Raw genomic sequence first — 19,328 nt, forward strand, 5'->3', positions numbered from 1 at the left:
TATGTCCTTCGTAGTTTCGGCAATATGTCATCCGTACCACCTATAAAACAGTGTGCGTTACGTGCCCTCAGTCAATCAGAACACCGCCCCGGCCGGACCCCAGAAGCCGCTGCGGAGAAGTCCCGCCCCGGCCTAGGGGAACCACACACAAAAGCGGCATCGCATCGCGCTTCGCTGCTTCGGTCAAACGGCCGACCTGTCACTGGCCCATTGTTCGCTTGCCAATAGAGGAGAATCAGTTTTGGTTGACCATGGCGAATGCCATCATTGGTGCCCTACCTCTCGAACAACTGCTGCCACCGTTTACTTTGAGGTACAGTTACAAGGATTTGGGGTCGAAGAGGAGAGGGTTATGTGTGTAGACAGCAGAGAAACGGAACGGTGACGGTGTCTCCCCAGTTTTTTCTGCCAGAATAAAAACAGTACTTCGGCTTCGGGTACCTCGCTGCCCTCGCATTACATGCAAGGCATCAAAGCCAAAGAAACCTCAAGCAAAAAAAAAAGGGGGCTGGCTGGCGGACGGAGTGGGAGTTTTTCTTGATGCCCATAATGTCCGTCTGGAAGATATTGAAGGGCTTCAGTGAACTTCCTAAAAAGTCCGTCTGACCCTCGACAGGAGAACCGAAATCCGAAGCTTGTGATCCAAAGCCACAAAGCATTGACATGTGCATAGGACCAGCAACGGAGTTATCACCCTAAAGGTCCAGACTGAGGGCAAGGGTTTGTGATATCGTACCTTGCTGCCTTCCCCCTTCTGTCACAGATTTTCTTCAACGATGGCCAGCATGGGGTAGCGATGGGGCATCATGGGTGGATTCGTGGGTTGCAAGGCTTGTTCCAAACTGTTAAGAAAAAGGTGGGCAGTTGGGCACATGACCGTAACAATTTCCACCGCTGGCAACATCTCGCAAACCGCACGACGGCCCAGGGTGTGTCGACTTTTTGCTCAAGCAATCCCTGACTCGTGGACTCGACCGTACCTTTCGGCTCGCTACTTTGCACGTGTGAGCAGCAAATCTAAGCCCGTTTTGGCTGCCATAACATCCACACAAAGTGTCGTGATTGGCTCCTCCACACTCATCTTTCCTCGATCATCTTTGGAAAAAAGTCGACCAAGAAGACGCCATTTCATTATTCTCCCGCTGATTGACTCGAACCTCGAGCAAATTTACGTGACTGTGGAGGAGTCCATGTAGTCGAGGCTTTGAGTATGGAGTTGGAAGAAGCGGAGAGGTCAGGAAATAATTTCTGGACTGGAGAAAGTTGGGCTCGATCAAGTGCGCAGGCTCCAAGATCTCACCGTTTCGAGGCATGGCCAGCGAGGTGTTACCCAATCAAGACCAGGCTCGGAGCAATGGGCGGATCGATTGAAGATTCATTCCACTTTGCACCAGCCCCAGACGGGGTTGAAGGAGGGCCATGACGATTGACGAGGGGCTCGACGAGGGTTGGAAGAGGGACAGGACGATGAGACGGGTACGGTGGGCTTTTGTACTGTACCTAAAGCTCGTGATAGACATGTGAGCCACTCCCGTTCCTGTACGCTGCTGTAGCGTAGCTCTGGGCGTTTGCCGGGATACCTATTGGTGGGGCAACCATTTTGCCTTGGGATACGATCTTAGTTTTTACGTGTCGAATACCTCAAAATAGTCATTGTTTTCCCCTCATTTTTTTCAAGTTTTTTAAGGTCAGCGTCGGCATCTTTATATCTGGACTCTGTCTCTGTTGCAGAAGTGTTAGCTTAGCAAATGGACAACGGTTCCCGTTGTCACGACTCGTCGCGCTTCTTGTTAAGCGGCTGGGTTTGACCATCGAGCCTCATCCAGCTTTCCAGGAAGCAGGTCCCAATACCCGGATCCATACCTCGATGGATTGACATGGGGGCCCATTCTTGGGTCTCTAGTGTCTCCTCCAATGCCCCATACGTACGAGGATATGGGACCTTAACTGTGCGAGATGCGCATGTACCAAGTACACCGTCAGCTCAAGGGAACAATATAAAACATCCTCTCCCCCCACCTCCTAATTCAGGTGCTCTTGGATGAATTCGTCCAGGTGAACGTCGACGTGGATCTAGGTAATTAGACAGCAAACTTAAAGTAACGACTTACCAACATCCATCGAGACATAACCTAGTCGGAAATCGAACCCTATTACCGTCATCACTGTTACCAGCAACCTCAACACACACCACGGCTTCCGGAGTTGTCATAATCTCACCAACGAATAACACACCCTTTTTGTCAGCTCTGTCTTGATACTTGAACGTCCGAAGCGTCAAACTCACCCTCTCCAAAATGTCTGATTCCGGGGAAGGATCACAGTGCACTCCCTCGCCGAGCCCATCGACGGAAAACGAGTCAACAGGACCAGTATGTACGTCGCCATGTGAAGAGAAACCGAGTTCCCTCGCAAGGATCGAAGCCGCGACCCCTTCCAAGAAGCGACCATCAAAAGCCATTCCCGCAGATAGCCAGAACCCCAGGCCAGCAAAAAGACGTGCAGCTCGGGCCTGTTTGACATGTCGGAACCGTAAAGTACGCTGCAACGTTGTCGAGGGCGGTCTGCCTTGTAACAACTGCAAGTGGGACCGGGTCGAATGTGTGGTTATGGAGAGTCGGCGTCGCAAGTGAGTGCCTCGGCATCCATGCCTCCCCAATCTTCAGGACCAAGTAACTCGAGCAGTGGCTAACGCCATTGCCTTTTCCCTCTGTGTAGGAAGAACATGTTGGCCGGACAAGCAGTTCCCAATGGAGTTGCGGCTGTCGGCGGTGAATTTGGCGCCAGGACTCTCGGTCATCAGCCGATCCTCTCTAGTCAGCAGCTTGCTGCCCACGCCAATGCCTCGCTCATGGCTGGTTTCCAGATGATGAATGGAGCTGGACTCCCTCTTTCCATGGGAAATGCCCTGATGCAGCCTCTCTGTAAGCCTTCAGTCTATCCCGAATATTCCGGTTGTGAAGAAGCCTTGTCTGACTGAATTACGTCGTAACAGACGCCCAAGCGACACAAACTCAAGGACTTTGGAATAACCCAAGTATCCCCGAAACTAGCGCGCGTCTTTGGCAAAACCCACAGCTGATGACGACCATGCCCGGAAACCTCACCAACCCTTCCGCGACGGTTGTGAACCCACGACCAACACCTATCTCGGTTTCGACCCCCCCATCACAACCTTTCCTGCAACCAAACCTCCAACCAAAACCCAACCGGACCGTCTCCCCGAATCTTCCGAATTTCTTCAAGCCACTCCCGCCCAAGGACGCAGTCGATGTGCAATATATGATGGCCAAGGGGGCCTTTACGATTCCGTCGCCTGAGGTGCAAAATGCCATGCTCAAGGCTTATATCGAATATGTTCATCCGTACATGCCACTCCTCGAACTGCGTCAGTTCCTTACCGCCATTCACTCCAACGGGCAATCGGGCCAAATAAGCCTGGTCCTCTACCAAGCCGTTATGTTTGCAGGGTCCAACTTTGTGGACCAGAAGTATCTGGATGTGGCCGGGCTAGGGAGCCGTAGGAACGCTCGGAAGGAGCTGTTCATGAGAACTCGGGTTCTGTATGATTGCGATGTCGAAAAGGACCGTCTCGATCTGGTCCAGGCTCTTCTTCTCATGACCTACTGGTACGAAACACCAGAGGATCAAAAAGATACCTGGCACTGGATCGGAGTTGCGATTTCATTGGGACTCACCATTGGCATCCACCGCAATCCGGCGAACTTGGCCATGCCGCCTGCGCAAAAGAAACTGTGGAAACGGATCTGGTGGTGCTGCTTCATGCGCGACCGGCTTATTGCGCTAGGAATGCGCCGACCGACCCGGATCAAGGACGAAGACTTTGACGTGCCCATGCTGGAGGAATCTGATTTTGAGATTGTGGAGCTTCCGGCCGATAACCAACTGCTTGGCTCCAACTGCGCTGTTGTCAGAAACGTCGCCACACAGCGACAGCTTGCCCGGTTATGTATCCAGAAAGCGCGCATCTGCGTTGCTATCAGCCACATGATTAAGACCCAGTACACGGTTCTCAATCACGATGGTGGTCTCCCAGCCGGTCAAACAACGTCCGGCACCACCATGCTGTTCCCGAACAAAAGCCTGAACAACATCCAGGAAGTCCAGAAGGTTGATCGGATGTTGGAGAGCTGGCGTTTACAGTTGCCTGAGGACTGCCAATACAGACCACTCCTGACTGAGGCCCTCGCGGAGGAGGACCAGCCAGTGGCTGTTCACCGTACTCTCCTCCACATGGTCTACCACACGACTGTCTCGGCGCTGCACAGGCCGCACTACTTGACCATGGAGCAGGCCGCTACTCAACCCGCTCAGACTAGCTTGATTGCCCAGCAGGCTCGGAGCAAAGTGCACCACGCGGCCACCATGGTGACGAGAATGGCAGAAGATCTTTTGCGCCATGGACTGGCTAAATATCTGCCCACCACAGCTGTCACGGTAACACTGCCAGCCATGACAGTTCACCTGCTCCATAGCCGGTCTCCGGATCCTGAGCTCAGTCAACAAGCACGCCGCGACTTTGAGGTGTGCGCGAAGCTGCTTCTCCAGCTACGCGGCATGTACGCAGCGGCCGAGTTTGCACACGGGTTCTTGATGGGAGTAGAGGCTCGTCACAAGGCCACCGCTGTCAGCCCTCAGGGTCCTCAGGCAGCTCCGGTAAGCCTTGGACATCAGGTTCACCTGGGACCACAGAAGGAGCCAACGCCACCACCTGAGACCAGCTCATTTTCCCCATCGACCACCACCACCTTCTATCGTCCTCCCCAAGCAGATGCCATGGTATCGGGGGTAGGGCATGGACCAGGTGCTTTGGTCCTGGTGAACGTGGACAGTGGCGGCAGCACGCCGCCGCAAACTGACGTTGAGGACATGTCATCGGCAGGCTTGACCCCTCCGGTAGATACGACCGCGTATGAGGAGGTTCAGACCACCGCCATGGAGTGTGACACCAACGGTGCCATGGCCAATTATTTCGACGATGCTTTTGGTAGCATTCTCGATCCTGAAGCCGTAGAAGGCGATTTCATGGAAGCGTTTACCATGAGCCACGAGAACGACGACGAGTGGATGTTTGATGGACCGTGCAACAGCAATGCTGTCCCCGCGGCTGTCTGCTAAGGGATTTTCTTTCTTTCTTTTCTTGTTTTTGCTCATTCTTTCGCATTGGATGGGGCGTCTGACCGGAGGAACTGGCAATGGCTTTCGGCTTCTAGTGCTTTCTTTTTGTCTTGGGAGATTTCTGCTCCGTTGATGGCAAACGGGTGATCATGATGGGTACTTGATGACACTGGGCGCTGCATACAGAAAACCGGTACAATGGCGTTAAAAGGAGAAGATGAGGATTTGGTTTGTGATTTTTTTGGTATTGAAAATATTGGGACAAGGACAACGACACGGGGTATCAGTACAGGCTTTGTTGGAGGGCTTAGGGCAATGAGAGCCGGAAAGATGTCAAGATGAGCAATCGAACACAGCTTCGACCATGGTAATTCCAGGACTTTGTTGAACAGAGAGAGATTAAAAGAGATGATACTTATTGTTTGGTCACGAAACCGGCTTTGACTCGTGCGGGGGAGGAGGAGATCATCGATGCAGGGTGATATGTGCCAAAGTTATTTATGGTAAGAGCGATGAACACGATGTGACCGGATCTTGAGGATTTCTCTCCATTGGTGGTTGGTTGTTCTTGCAACTTTTGCCAAGTTGGTCAAGAGATAACGCGCGGCTGCCTTGGAGTGACCTGAGTTCTTTCTTTCTTTCTTTTTTCACAGTGAGGCCGGGTGAGATTGCCCTGGTTGGATGGGAAAGCCTAACTGCGTCCATCCCACGTCACCATCTGCAGCAAAGGTGCAGGAACAAGTCGACCAGTGAATAAGCTGCGCCTCAACCTGTATGGTCAAAGTCCGGACGGACACTGAGACCGGCCCTTACTGCAGCCTGAACAGTTGAGAAAGAATCGAATCGGGGTTTCAACGAGGTGGAGTTGCATCACCCTTTACTGTGTAGTGTATGGTATGCTACTAGATACCCAAGCCTTGGACACGCGCACAAGAGCCTCGCCAAGCGCCTATTGAGATCTTCAGCAGCGCGGCACTGCGACGCTGCGGCTGTCTTAGTGATTTGTTGGCACAAGCGATGCGAACGGAAGTGAGGCATGAAGGCCGGCGTGGTCGGATCGGGATCGCATCGGCCGTGGTGGTCAGATTGCGGCCTCATCACAGCCAACATGTTGCCGGACGGCGATGCCTTGCTTTGGCGGTCCAGTCTTGTCCTGGCTTCAGGGCGGAGTGATGACAGCAGCGTACATTTCCCCACACACACCCGACACTCACAGGCGAGCCTGATCCAGGAACAGGTCGGGACTGGAGCCGTGGTCATCGTGAGTTAGTCCTGATTGGTGATAGTACAGTCCATTCTAATGACCATGTCACCCCTGCTCGCTCCTGTTCTGCCCCTGTCGGACATTGGCCTGTCCCTGCTCCCCCGTTCATGGCATTCTGGAGTCCCGAGGCGCCGCGCGCAAAGCACGTCGTCGACCATCCTAAGGGGGGTGATGGCGCGGGTATCCCCTCGGAGCCCTCATGGCGTGGTACCTGTTGAGGGCATCGCCGAGGTCGCACTGACCGGAACCCAACAGCAGCCCCCCGGGAGCAATCTTCTTTCACCTGTTGAGACGTTGGAACCGTACCCGCAACCGAGCCATCGCAACGGCAACGGGCAGCGGGCGAGCAACCGGCCGGGGCGGAAGACAGCCAGGAGTCCACTCAGGACAGCACACGACCATCAGACAGGGTGCAAATTGAAATGTCGGGCCCAAACAGAGTCAAGTGCATAGTACCAGAGGGCTGAAAGCGGCGAATCAAAAGGTGCAAATTCTCCCCATATGCCGTTGGATAATGTCTGGAACAGCATCGCTAAACCCAATCGGGCCCTAAGCGAAAGGAGTCCGGGCCTGGCAGTGGTGCGTGTGGGTCTGGGTCGGTCTTAGTCCAGGTCCCAAAAAAGTCCACACTTGTTCCATCTTGTTCATCTCATTGATGGCTCTCGACCGACCGTGATCCGCCTCATCCACTTGTTCTGACTTGCATCCAATTACTGCTCGGCTTTCTGCTGAATTCGAGCTGCCATTCGTTTGAATCTGGCCTGCTAGAACCTGCGCGCTGCCGCCATTCATTCCTTTTTTCCCTACGCTAGTTTCCATTCCCCTCCACGGACGACGGCTCCCGTCTTTCGTTGCTACCCTCTCTCGCGAGCCCCCTTTGCGCCGTCCTTTGTACAATTCGTTTGATCCAATCCCGGCGCCGGCTGTTCTGCATTGTTACGTACATGCGTTCCGTCTTTGTGCTACTCCTAGAGCCATCCACCTGATCGACCGCACTCTCGTTCTAGCGCAGTCCCTCCTGCGTCTTCTGCGTGTTCTCCTGCGTACCAGTAGCGTACCTCGGACCTCCATTCCCCGCATTGATTGCTGCTTCCGCCAGTTTGCGACAAGTCAAGTTGCTTGTTTGTGTCCTAGGTACCTGCCTACACACATCTACAGACCGTCGTATTACTGTCGATACTATCTCCAGTACCTCCTTCAGTACCTCCCTCAGTACCTCCCGTAATTTCAGATTTGCGACTGGTCGGGTACACTTGCTGTTTCATTCTGTGTGCAACCACCATTGTTCACGGCCACGGAAAGAGCTACCTACTACGACGCACCTTCCGTTGTCATCATATTCATAAGCTCAGGATCCGGCCGTACCTGCCTGATCTCCTGGCTTTCTAATTCTCACAACTGGCGACTGGCGACCGGTAATCGGCGACCGCCTGCCAGCCCTTCCAACTCCAATAACCTACCTCTAGTGCCTCTGCCTACGACATATCTCTACCACCCACCATAATCACCTTCGATCCCCGAGCTCTGCGACTATATCAAACCGCTTCTTCCTCCCCCGAATCGACTGCGGAAGACGACATTGCTCCAGGCGGTGTCCGACTCCCAACGAGACACTCCCCGATTCAACTTCGTTTAGACTATGGGAGCCGACGACAGCATCGTATCTGCGAGATCCCCAGGTTCATAGACGAATACGAAACCGCGCCGTTATGCTGCGCTCCAGTCGGACATACCACACGCCCATGAGAACAAGACCTACAACGAACACCGAATACCATGACCAGATCCCCCTCCTCCTCTCCCAACCTCTCCCACGCCCTCGCGGTCGTCACCCCGCGTAGCCGCCCCCCGCGATCCTCTACCGAATCGCCTCCCCGGCACTACCGCGAAAACGACGACCTCTTGTCCAACCTCACCCCGCGCACCGCACTCGATACCATACGGAACCCTACGGGGGAATTCAGGGCATGCATGGCTTCCGCATCTCCAACTGAGCAGGCCTTTGCTCTCCGGGCCGCCATTGCTAGCAACAAGATACAGGAATGGCTCGATGAGCTCTCATCGTGGCCCTGGCCGTCCGGCGCAAGCTCCGCTGGCTTTCAGGTGCCCGACTTGAAGAGAAGGAAGTTTGAATCCGCATCCCAGCTAGCCAACAAGCTGTACTGTGGCAGCCTGCCTGCTGCCGAAGTTGCCAAGTATGAGAAGCGCGTGGACGAGATATACAAGGACATGGAGGAGATCGATATCGAGGAAATCAAGAACCATGTCCTGCGCAACCATATCGTTCCGCTATCAGCCTTTGGTTCTCCTATCCTGGGCTCAAGCCGACCTCTCCCCAGCTATTCCCATATGGACGACCTTACAGCATTTCTTACGGCTACTATCATGCAAACCTTACCGAATTTGGCTCGTCTCAGCAGACTCCTAAACTCCTGGAGCATTCGATTACTTGTTTTGAAGAGGGTTCCCGCCTTCTTGGACACTCTCGCTGATGGAGAGATTGCCCTGCAATCTGGCCGGAATGTAGCTGGATTGGATTCCAATGCTCGCGCGATACCGAGTAGGCCGCCCTCGCCGCTGTCATGGGCCGAGTTCAACGTGATAAAGTCGGTACTGGAAAAGAAAGTCGCAAAGGCCGGTCGCGACCTGGATGTCATGCTCGACAGTCTAGAAGGATGGGAATACACGCTCCCTGACGAATGGCTGGACCGAGTAGAGTCTCTAGAGAAACAATATGGCGAGTGGGTTGCTGCCTGCGAGCACAAAATTAAACAAGCAGACTTGAAGATTGATGCGCCAACTAATAGCGACACTGCCGCCAAGCTGGACTTGGATGAACGAAAACAACAACAGACGAACAATGCGCCCACGAATGGCGCAGTTGCTTTGACCGTCCAAGACCAACAAAGCGATGATTTGACAGATAATAACAAGACCATAAACGTCGACGTTCCTCCCCTTATCAAAGTCCACGTTCCTTTAGAGGGAATCGACGAGAATGACGCCGAGAAAGGAGAAAATGACTCCTGGACGTTTGTGGACGAAACTGCGACCCCAGAAACCAATGATGAGAGCCTAGTCACAGACGAGCGTCCCCTGGGCGGATTTGACGGATCTGATATTGAAGGAGCTCCGGCAAGTGGGATGATGCCCTCTCCTAACATTGTTGCTTGTACGAAGGGCTCGAGGCCTCATTCCTCCAGTCTGAGCTATGCGACATCCGATGGCGAATATTTCGAACTAGACCCCTTCGACTCAGATTTCGACTTCGATGATAGCCTCGAACATGATCTCCCTGGCTTTCCCCGCTCGAGGCGCGATAGCAACTTCTCCACCACTTCAACCATTGTATTTGGAAATCGAGTACTCGAGCAGGAGACCCCGGATCGCTCTCGAAGACGGAGTAAGGATCTTGACGGCAGTCTGTCGCGGGATGTCAGCCCTCCAAGCTCTCCTCCACGCTTTAGCAGATCAAAGTCGAGGCTCAGGTCACTGTCGCGCGGGTTTAGCGACATGCCAACTGTGGCCGAGTTGCCAGACTTTGACGAGTCGAATTTCGAGTCATCGGCCATCAATGAGGACGGAAACCCATCCAAGTCTAACGCCGGAAATTCGGATGAAAAGCTGGACCTGCTCCAGCAGCAGATTAGTGAGATCTTGGAGTCTGTACCGGCTAAGATCCGCCTCACCTCTGAACCCTCACCGATTAATTTGAATCCCCCCGATTTCACTGCCCTAAACAGGAAGTCATCTAAGCCGGAGCTGCGCAACAGGAGCCAGTCCAGTCTGTCGACAAGGTCTACCTTGTCCTCCCGTGCTGGAACACCCTCCTTTACGCTCGCCCCGGCACCTTCCCGCAGTTCCCGACAACGCAACCGCGGCAGTCATCGTGATATCAAGATTTACCACCTTACGAGGAACAACGGTGAAGCTCCTATCAAGCTGTTCATCCGATGCGTTGGTGAGAACGGCGAACGGGTCATGGTACGAATTGGTGGTGGATGGGCCGATTTAGGCGAGTATCTTCGGGTTTTCGCCAGCCACCATCGCCGAAACGTCGCGCTAGAGGGCAAGGTGGAGGTCAATATGCCTCGTGTAATAGCTGGTGGTTCTAGCTCACCCACTCGGCCGCCATCCACACGGTCTACCCAGGATCGACAATCCCCTCCAGATACTCCCTTGAACGTCCGCAAGACTAGAAAGCCTGCGGAGGCAAACGAGGAGAACGCCGGAACACCCAAAGCGACTCCTAAGACCCCCTTTATTTCGGCTGGTAAAGCGACTGCCGTATCATCGCCAAGAGCCCCATCAGTTGCAGCCCGCTCCCGCTCGATTTCGACTCGCTCTCGCTCAAGCTCCCGCCTCAGCCATCGTGGTGATGAGGAGATCGTGCTTGGATTAGCAGGGCCGCGGACGAAGAACATTGAAATGAGTGAGGAGGATAAAGCGTGGGTGGAGGATATGAAGGCTAAGGTGCAGAACGCCTCTGGCATGAACCGTCAAGTGTCGGACTCGCCAGCTACTGCAGAGGGGAAGTTCGGCGACATGGGCAAGATTGGCGGGACGAAACGGGTTTTTAAACGTCAGGGCGGGTTGCCATGATGGGATGGAATGCATGTCGGATGGCACACGGGACGGAACGGGAACGGGACGACACGTGTACGGCATGAATCGGGCGACGGGGTTTGTGGGTAAGGGCTAACGAACTTGATGTGGAGGAATGATCGGCGTTTCAGGGATTCACGGGCAGGTTTCACTCCTGCTATCCCAGAGACTGCGGTGGTTTCACATGAAGTTTGTCATTACCCCCGGTTTTGGTATGGGTGGAGAGTTTGGGATCTACGGGGCTTATGCGCATCATGTTTTATGCCGTCCGTTCCTCTAATCTCTCCTATCCTGTCGGATCCCCACACACCCATGCTGCATTTCCTTCCCCTATGCGATGATTTTTTCTTCTTTCTCGACCTCGTCACTTGGCCGAAGGTCACCCGTCTCATCATCATCATCATCATCATCATCATTACATGCATTGTTGTGGGGATTTTTCTATCTTGTTACTTTCTCTCTACTGTCAACAAATACCCCCGGAGCTCTCTTGGTCTTTTCACATCTTTGCATTCAGATATCCCCATCTTTTTACCATAATCATTTTCAAATCATAAAACAAACTCTACCATTCATACATACATATCACACACATTGTTACCATATACAGGCCACAAACAAAGAGGGAGGAGGAAGAAGAAGAGACATGCATATGTCAGTTTACGACTTTCTTTGTACTACTCTCGGAAAGGAGGAAGGGATACCCAAGACAATACAATACCCAAGGAAGGACGACGGAACGCATATGCAATGGATGGACGTATGGTACGCTCACACACACGGACGGACGGACGGACGGACGGAAGGCGCGAATAAGGAACAGGAACTCGGACAAAGCAAGACGGGCGTCGGACAAATTTTCTGTCGGTTTTAGGTCAGGTATATGTCAGTTTTTTGTTTTGATTTTCGGCGACAACGGACGGCGGCGGACGAAGGGTGTTTGGTTGGGTCTTTGTGAGAATTTGCTGTCTGTCTGTCTGTCTGTGTTTCTGAGGATAGGCAGACGGGCAAAACACAAACCCGCTCGGCGTACAAAACAGCATTCTTCGGCTGGGGGTTTATTGGCTAGCTCTTTAGATATTTATACACTTTACTATTATTACCTACATTGACTTGAATCTGTGATCCTTTGACCACGCAAGCAACAGCATATGAGCCATAGCTCTGATAGAACCCCAATGACAAGAACACGATGAGGCCAGAAAAAGCTGACGATCTAGTTTCTACTCTGAAACACGAAAGAACGGATTCACTTAGATCGTGACCAGATGCACAGTTACTGATCACCCATTCATGACAAAAGATATCCGTCTCAGGACTCAGATAAGATGTTTGACACACACACTTCCAGCCTTCAAGAAAAAACAACTCTTCTCAACGTGTTCCCGTCCTGATCAGAAAGAAAGACCGCCAGGCTCCACCCGGACTCTGCCAAGATCGCCTCCTCCCAAAGCCGTTCAACCCGCGCCTTCTTTCCTTCTGTCCAGGTTCCTTCCTTAACGGCAACCTGCCCCAGCACCAGGCAAAGAGTAAGGGAAACTAAGAACTGCCCCCGCGTCATCGTGCCTTCCCTAAACAGCCTTTACTTCTATCTTCATACTTATGACCCAATCAAATCACCCTGTATTTTGAATCAACCACAAGTAACTGAAGAACGCGCGGTTACAAAAGCAGTTGAGTGGTCTTGTTAGTCAAGAGGTGAATCCTGAAGATCACCGAACGACACGGAGTTATTCGGACTGGACTCCAGTAGCTCTGTGTGACTGAACTATAAGGTAAGGAGGAGTATCTGGAACGGGAGGGAGGTACGTGTTAGAAGTTGGGGAAGAGCCACGGGCAGATCATCATCATCATCATCTTCTTCATCGTATACCGTATCTTGAAGCCTTGTTCGGATAGTAGCAAACCCAATGATCTTCTGAAGCATCACTCAACTGATGGTTCGACGTCATTGAGCCCAGTCAGTCACAATGTGTATCCTATCTGTATCCTCCCATCCATCCTGATCCTAACTGAAAACATTATTAAAATTAAAGCCTCCATCCTCTCTCCAAACGAGTTCTCCTTGTCTTTGATGATGACGAAATAGCACTCGCCAACCGATAAAGCTCAAGTCGATTTCCAGCGCCGCAGTACTCGTAAGGAGTACCGGCACAAGTGAAGCTGCAATCAGCCAGCGGAGCGGGAGCGGAGCCGCCTCGGAGGGTGTTGCCGCAATAGCCTGTTATATGGTCAGCTTGGTGTTGCTCAGTCTCGCGAGAGCTTTACAAGCAAAAGAAGAAGAAAAAAAAAGAAAAGAAAAAAAGACTTACACTCCCTTCCATACTCCACCCCAAAATACTCCCACCCACTACAAGCCTCCGCACATCCCTCCAGCGTCATCCCGTCATCAGCCCAGGCCTTGCCCTCCAGCGCCCTACCGCCTTCAGTAGCTTCAGTCTGGCATCCGACAAAGACGTAATCGCCCACCGTGTCCTTTCTTCCCAGGGTAGCCGTTGGCTGTGCTGCGCTAGTAGTAGTACTTGTTATTATTGTTGTTGTTCCCGTCCCACCAGAAGAAGGCTTCGCGTACAACTCCAGCCGATTCCCCGCCCCGCAATACTCCGTCGCATCACCAGCGCACAACATGTTACACTCGCTATCGGGCGCCTCGGAGCTGCTAGCTGCCAAGGAGTTGCCGCAGTAACATTCGCGAGCGTATTCGACGCCGAAGTAGGCAAAGTTGCCTGCGGCGGTGCAGTTGGCCGCGCACGACTCGAGCGTCATTGTGTCGTAGGCAAAGGAGGCGCCGGTTAGGGCGCGCACGCCGGATCCTTCGGTTGCGCAGCGGAGGCGGGTGTAGCCGGCGACTGTGGGTTTCCTGGCGGGACCGGTGGCGGTGGGAGTAGTGGAGGAGGTGGTGCTGGAGGGGGCGATGGTGGTGCTGCTGGTGATGTGGCTGGAGCTGGTGACCTTGACTACGCTACTGGTTGATGATGGCCCAGCTGCGGAAGAGCTGGCGATCGTGGAAGAAGCGTCTGGCTCGTTACCACCACCACCACCACCACCACCACCACCACCACCACCACCACCACCACCACCAGGCGTGGTGCAGGATGCAGTTCCAGAAAAGGCAGCGCAGCTGCCTGATAGATCGCTGGCCTTGTTGAAGCTATCGGAGTTGGAGCCTGCGGTGACACTGAGTTTGGCGGCGTAACTCAGACCACCTGCGATGGTGTAGCTGGCTGAGTAGAAGGTGTAGAGACCGGCACAGTCGCCTTTGGCCATGGCGACGGTGGTACTGCTGAGGATAGGGACAGGGTTGCCGTTGCGGACGACGCCGCGGGGAGTAAGGTAAGAGATGCCCAGCGAGGGAGTTGCGGTGATGTCGTTGCGGACCTATTTTGTCAGTCAGCGGAGGCAAGTCTGGAAGGTAAGAAGGAGGAGGAAGAGCCTACAAGCGCAGAAACGGTGAGTGCACCTGAGCTTTGAAGAAGACAGCTCTGGGGTTTTTGGAGGATGATGGCATCTGATAAAGGGTAGGAGTTTCCGTTGTTGTCGTACGACTCGCTGGTGCCGTCGTTGAGATTGACGGTGACTGTAAAGGAAGAAATGCCTGAGGAAGTGGGAATGTTGGTCGAGATAGGGAAAAACTATGTGCCTGGTCAGTTGTGATGAGTTAAGCGTTCAAGTGCCAAAGGAGCATACCTCAAAAGTATCATCAAACCCGGTACCAGCTCCTTGTACGGTGGCGGTATATGAACATGACCCCGAAGCGCAACCCCCGTTTCTATCTTTCCAAGTCATGTTGATGTTCTTGATGGCGCCAGAAGCCCGGTTTGTTGTGCGAACTCTGATATACCCACTCAGAAGAAAAGTGCTACCTCCCGAATTCAAGGTCAGTTGCATATCAACAGGCTTAACCGCATACGGGGCAATTGGGTCCGTCAACGTCACCCCCGAGGGCACAGTATCAACCATCTTCTGAAGAACAGTCTTGCAAACGTCCCTGAAAGTCGTCGCCGATGTTAACCCGTTCATCGTGGCATTGCCATCAATGTTATACACCTTGAAATCCGAGTGTCTGTTCACCGCAACAGCTGGCCCAACAACCAGCGGATTCTGCGTTGTCCCCGAGATGTACTCAGTGACCACCTTGTTATCAAACGTAGCATCGGTGGTATCAAGCGGCTTCTGACCGTTCGTTCCCGTACCGGAGGGCACAATCTCGGGAAACTCTTCCGAGTGGACACCACCAAGAGTATGTCCGCAAGCCGTCACCTGGATCATCTCCTCAGTACTGAACCCCATACGGTCGAACTGTTGCCTAAACGTTTCGGCCGAGTTCTGGGGCTGTGGTACGCCGGTGCTGCCGCTGGACGTTGCGTCTTTCCTCCCGAGGCGAAGGGGAACGACGGGGCCTCCGCAAGATCGGACGGAGGCGTAGACGCCGGCGGCAATCAGGTCGGCCATACTCGATTTGGATGAGTAGTAATTGGCCAAGAACCTGAGGGTGGTGTTGTGGCCTGGCCCGGTGTTCTCACCGTTTGTGAGCTCGAATTGGAGTGAGGCGTCGAGCCCGCCGGTGCCGAAGACGCGGTTGTGGGTGGCCATGTCGCTGGTTGGAAGTTAGCATCTTGTGCGGAATATATTCATTCGTCGAACTAAAACAGGTATTCAGTTCCATATGGTTTCCCAGGAGGTGTCATTCCGTTCCTTTGTCCTTTTTCTTTTTTTCTTATCGTCATCAGGCATTTCACCTGCCCCATTTTCTACCCTCATCACTGAAAGTCAGAAAAATAAAAAAGAATTCAAAAACACATACTGGAATCCCACCCGCAGCCACTCCGAGGCCGTTACCCTCCCAGGCCCGGCAGCCTCATTGTTACAAGGCGTAATGACATCATTAAAAACCCTGCCCTTAAACCCCTGGAGCTGATACACAATCTCCTCCATCTCGTCGGTTGCGGCGGGCCATGTTGGGTCGGCTCCAGTCCTGGCTGCCAGCGAGAGCAGGCCAGCCAGGGTGGGATGTGCGTATCTCATAATGGGCGTCGTAGGCGTCTGTGAGGCTTGCGCGAGATCGGGAAACAGTTCAGGACATCAGATCCGACAGCAGTACCGTATGTATGATAACAACGGTCGAGAATGTATGTACTGATGGACGCCCGGATTGTGAGAAGGGAAACCGGCTCGCAGCTGAACAGCTGCAGTTTGATTGTGGAAATAACGAGTGATAGCTGCTTTGGCTTTGAGGGGTCTGCAAGAGAAGGTCGAGGTAAGAAAGAAGAAAAGATGGTATCAGGATGCTTATACGCCTCGTATCGCTAAGCTCGATGACAACACGGCACGACACAATGCAATACCACCAGGGAATGGATTCGATCTTATTCCGAACTGGACGGCAGTAAGCCGATAGATGGACAGACTCCTTTTTCTCTCGAGGAGAGGCTATTTTCATTGGTGCGTCCATGATTGCGCACTGCGACCTATTCCTCTCATGCACTCCCTACCCAGAAGAGGCATAGGAATCACAAGGCGAGGATGGTACAGCCAGACGAGGCTTGAGACAACATACAATATGGGCGCAAGGGGAGAAGGCAAGGGTGGATGGGAATCTGGACCCGGGGAATCGCACCGATAGTTGGGAATTGGCTGACCCTGCATCAGCTTTCCATCAAGACACACACACACAACGTCTTCTGTCCAGGATCTCGAGTGATCCTGATTGGTTCTTGGGAGGGCCTGGTTGCTCTTCTCGTATTATCGCGAAGTCCAACAACGACTGCATGGCGGGCATTTGCAGCCGAACGGGTTCAAGGCGAGTGAGAAGTGGAGAGCTGACTGTTGTGCATCGAATACGATGTGGGCTCTCTCTTCTTTGCAACCACATTGCCGTCGCAAGCGAGACAACCCTGTTGATACTGTACAATAGTTCAACAACCACCACCACCACCACCACCACCACCACCGAACCTCATCCAACGCCAAGCTCAGCCGAGATGCCGAGCCGAGCGACTATAAGGGAACCCCTATTACGACGGCGGCTGTTGATTGGTCTCCCCATCTTTTGTGCTACCGATAAGAGGACCATTTTTTTCGACTATTTTTTCCCCAGCGACATGGGATGGCCCGAAGCAGAGGTTTTGATGTGACTCGAGATGTGTCCACGCGGGGAGCGCCACACAACCACCGATGAAAACTGCTGTCATTTGTGACAGATAAAGCCCGAACTGATGGGTGGGTGCCAATACCGGCCCAGCTTTGGATTTATTGACCGTATGGATTGTTCTTTGACAATTCATTACTTGGCGGGGCAACAGCTGAGGGAAGGTAACGCAGGTGGCAGACTATCGACCGTTAGTGAGATTGAAAATGCACACCGATAATGTAGTCATCAGTGTGTGTGATATGCACTGATACTCTTCTTCGCATCGTCGCAGTCGTAGTCAGGCATCTTTCTCGCCTCTCCGGCGCCATCGTTGTAATCGGACCGGGGCTTACTCGCACTGGTGGACTAAAGTCGGAAGAAAGAGCGAGAGTAGCGCAGCTGTAGTGTAGGTAACTCAGACGGTGTGTGCATTCTAGACGCGGCTGTCTGCTATTCCCGTCTAACCACGTTTGATTCGGGTCCTGAAGTTGCATTTGTGAGAGAGGGTGGCTATGCAGAGCTGAGAGAATTGTTGCTGAAATTAGATGGCATAGTGTGCGCGTGAGATGGAGACAGTGAGTGACGAATGGAGGAGGCGAGCGAGCGAAAGGAATGAGACTGCGGTGTTGAGCAACACGTAAGTAGACGGAAGGAAGGGGGAGGGGGGCTCCGAATAGCGCAAGGTCTTGTGAGGGAGGTCGGAAACAGAACGATTATCGCTTCATCACCACACAGTCAGCTATGTTGTGATATTGGTTATTCAACCCGGATGGACGCCTTGTCAGCTTTGAGGATGCAGTGCTTGGTGAAGAAGAGGGGAAACAACAGATCGAGACCCCTCATTTGAGTGCTGGAATGCCTTCCAAGTACGGCGGGGCGATGGAGCACGAGGAATGTGTCGCGGGGTGGTCTGTGCGCGTCGCTACCCCTGGTCCCAGGAACATCGGACTTGCGGATCTCTTTTCCTCCCCACACCAGACGACATCCGTCCCGCTTCTCGTAGGGCTGAGAACGACACTCCTCGGCGGGCCACTCTGTCTTGACCATATTGCTACGGACCTGCTTGTGACTTGCGGTAGAGTCAATCGGTAACCAACAAGTCTGGAAAACACGGTTGTGTCCGCTGAGTTCACTTCCACTTTCCACTTCCTTCCCACTTTCGCCGCAGCTGTTTTGCGCTCCATCGGGTTCCAGGCCTCACGAGATCAACAACAGCCTCTCACGATGAATCTAGGCTTTCCAGAAGACTGTCACATGCGAGACAAAACCTTCCGCCACCGGCACATTTTATCGCACATGGAAATCAAGACACACTTGGTTAGTAAGTGGCTGTAAGGTGGCTTCAAAGTATTGGTACCTACTACCTGCCGCATTTGAGATAACGATAAATGGGTTCTCTGATATCGAACCTGTCTACCGCCTCATCTTATAATGTCACGCCATGTCCTTCAAATCATTCCACTCACAAAATAATCAGCAACGATAGACGAGAATGCTTGATGGTTATATTGGTGAACGCTTCAAGATTTTGCTGTTACGTGAATCGAAGTTCCCAAAAGACCATCTCATTTCTCTATTACAGAACTCAACATTAAGAAAAAGCAAGTTACAAAGAACATGACGAGAAATAAAAACAAAAGTTTACCCTACCAGGGAGTTGAACCCTGCGCTGCGGAAACCTGATCACAAGATTGAGAATCCGCCATGTGAACCGATACACCAGTAAGGTCTCCATTGCTTGTTGACCAGAAGCAGCATGCCTTGTTTGTGCTTCTTCCTTGTAAACATTTGGCTCATGTGGGTTTTCTCCATTAGGAGCCTAGAGTTGGAAGGTACGACATACTATCAAAGTGAACACCGCTCACAATGAAACACCACTGCAGCCTTCATACCAGCCTGCTTAACAGTACAATGGCTGAGTGGCATCCGTTCATATAGCTTGGCAACGAAGAAAATCCAGCTCCAAAGCCCTAGTGGTGTGTTGACGTTGGATGTCCAAACCCAAGAAGTCCGTTCACAACAAGGGCTTCCCATACACCAACACTCCCTTCCAGTGCTCTCCTTTTCTCTTCTGCTTTTCGTTTCTATGTCCTTCAAGATTACCACTTCAGACTCAAGCCCATTCATTTCCTAGGTATCATCGCTTCTCCACCTCTGTCATGTTGACCTCCCTAATCTCAGAAGTACGGC

At 52.7% G+C, this 19,328-nt stretch overlaps 4 protein-coding genes and 1 pseudogene across 5 annotated transcripts; 3 read left to right on the top strand and 2 right to left on the bottom strand.

Annotated features, from left to right (window-relative positions):
* The first annotated feature begins 2,171 nt into the window (after positions 1–2,171).
* B0T23DRAFT_10185 (fungal-specific transcription factor domain-containing protein) lies at positions 2,172–5,347 on the top strand. Its single transcript, XM_062831705.1, has 3 exons — positions 2,172–2,629; positions 2,719–2,924; positions 2,996–5,347. Exons 1-3 carry the CDS (start codon positions 2,298–2,300, stop codon positions 5,137–5,139), a joined length of 2,682 nt encoding a protein of 893 aa, XP_062696802.1. The 5' UTR covers positions 2,172–2,297; the 3' UTR covers positions 5,140–5,347.
* A 900-nt stretch (positions 5,348–6,247) lies between these two features.
* Positions 6,248–6,856, top strand: B0T23DRAFT_391819 (uncharacterized protein; the record flags this gene model as incomplete). Its single annotated transcript, XM_062837964.1, has 2 exons — positions 6,248–6,400; positions 6,431–6,856. 2 exons carry the CDS (start codon positions 6,248–6,250, stop codon positions 6,854–6,856), a joined length of 579 nt encoding a protein of 192 aa, XP_062696803.1.
* Positions 6,857–8,179: 1,323 nt separating this feature from the next.
* B0T23DRAFT_391820 (uncharacterized protein) lies at positions 8,180–11,005 on the top strand (the record flags this gene model as incomplete). Its single annotated transcript, XM_062837965.1, has 1 exon — positions 8,180–11,005. One exon carries the CDS (start codon positions 8,180–8,182, stop codon positions 11,003–11,005), a length of 2,826 nt encoding a protein of 941 aa, XP_062696804.1.
* A 1,798-nt stretch (positions 11,006–12,803) lies between these two features.
* Positions 12,804–16,404, bottom strand: B0T23DRAFT_10219 (heme peroxidase). The gene is made up of 5 exons (XM_062831709.1): positions 15,813–16,404; positions 14,696–15,605; positions 14,446–14,640; positions 13,321–14,386; positions 12,804–13,229 (listed from the first exon to the last, which is right to left on the bottom strand). Exons 1-5 carry the CDS (start codon positions 16,031–16,033, stop codon positions 13,039–13,041), a joined length of 2,583 nt encoding a protein of 860 aa, XP_062696805.1. The 5' UTR covers positions 16,034–16,404; the 3' UTR covers positions 12,804–13,038.
* Positions 16,405–18,780: 2,376 nt separating this feature from the next.
* Positions 18,781–18,867, bottom strand: B0T23DRAFT_t62 (annotated as a pseudogene). Its single transcript has one exon. The product of its transcript is annotated as a tRNA-OTHER (tRNA).
* Between the last annotated feature and the right edge of the window lie 461 nt (positions 18,868–19,328).

Source organism: Neurospora hispaniola (assembly GCF_033458365.1).
Source record: "Neurospora hispaniola strain FGSC 10403 chromosome Unknown B0T23scaffold_1, whole genome shotgun sequence".
In the NCBI taxonomy this organism is placed as follows: Eukaryota; Fungi; Ascomycota; class Sordariomycetes; order Sordariales; family Sordariaceae; genus Neurospora; species Neurospora hispaniola.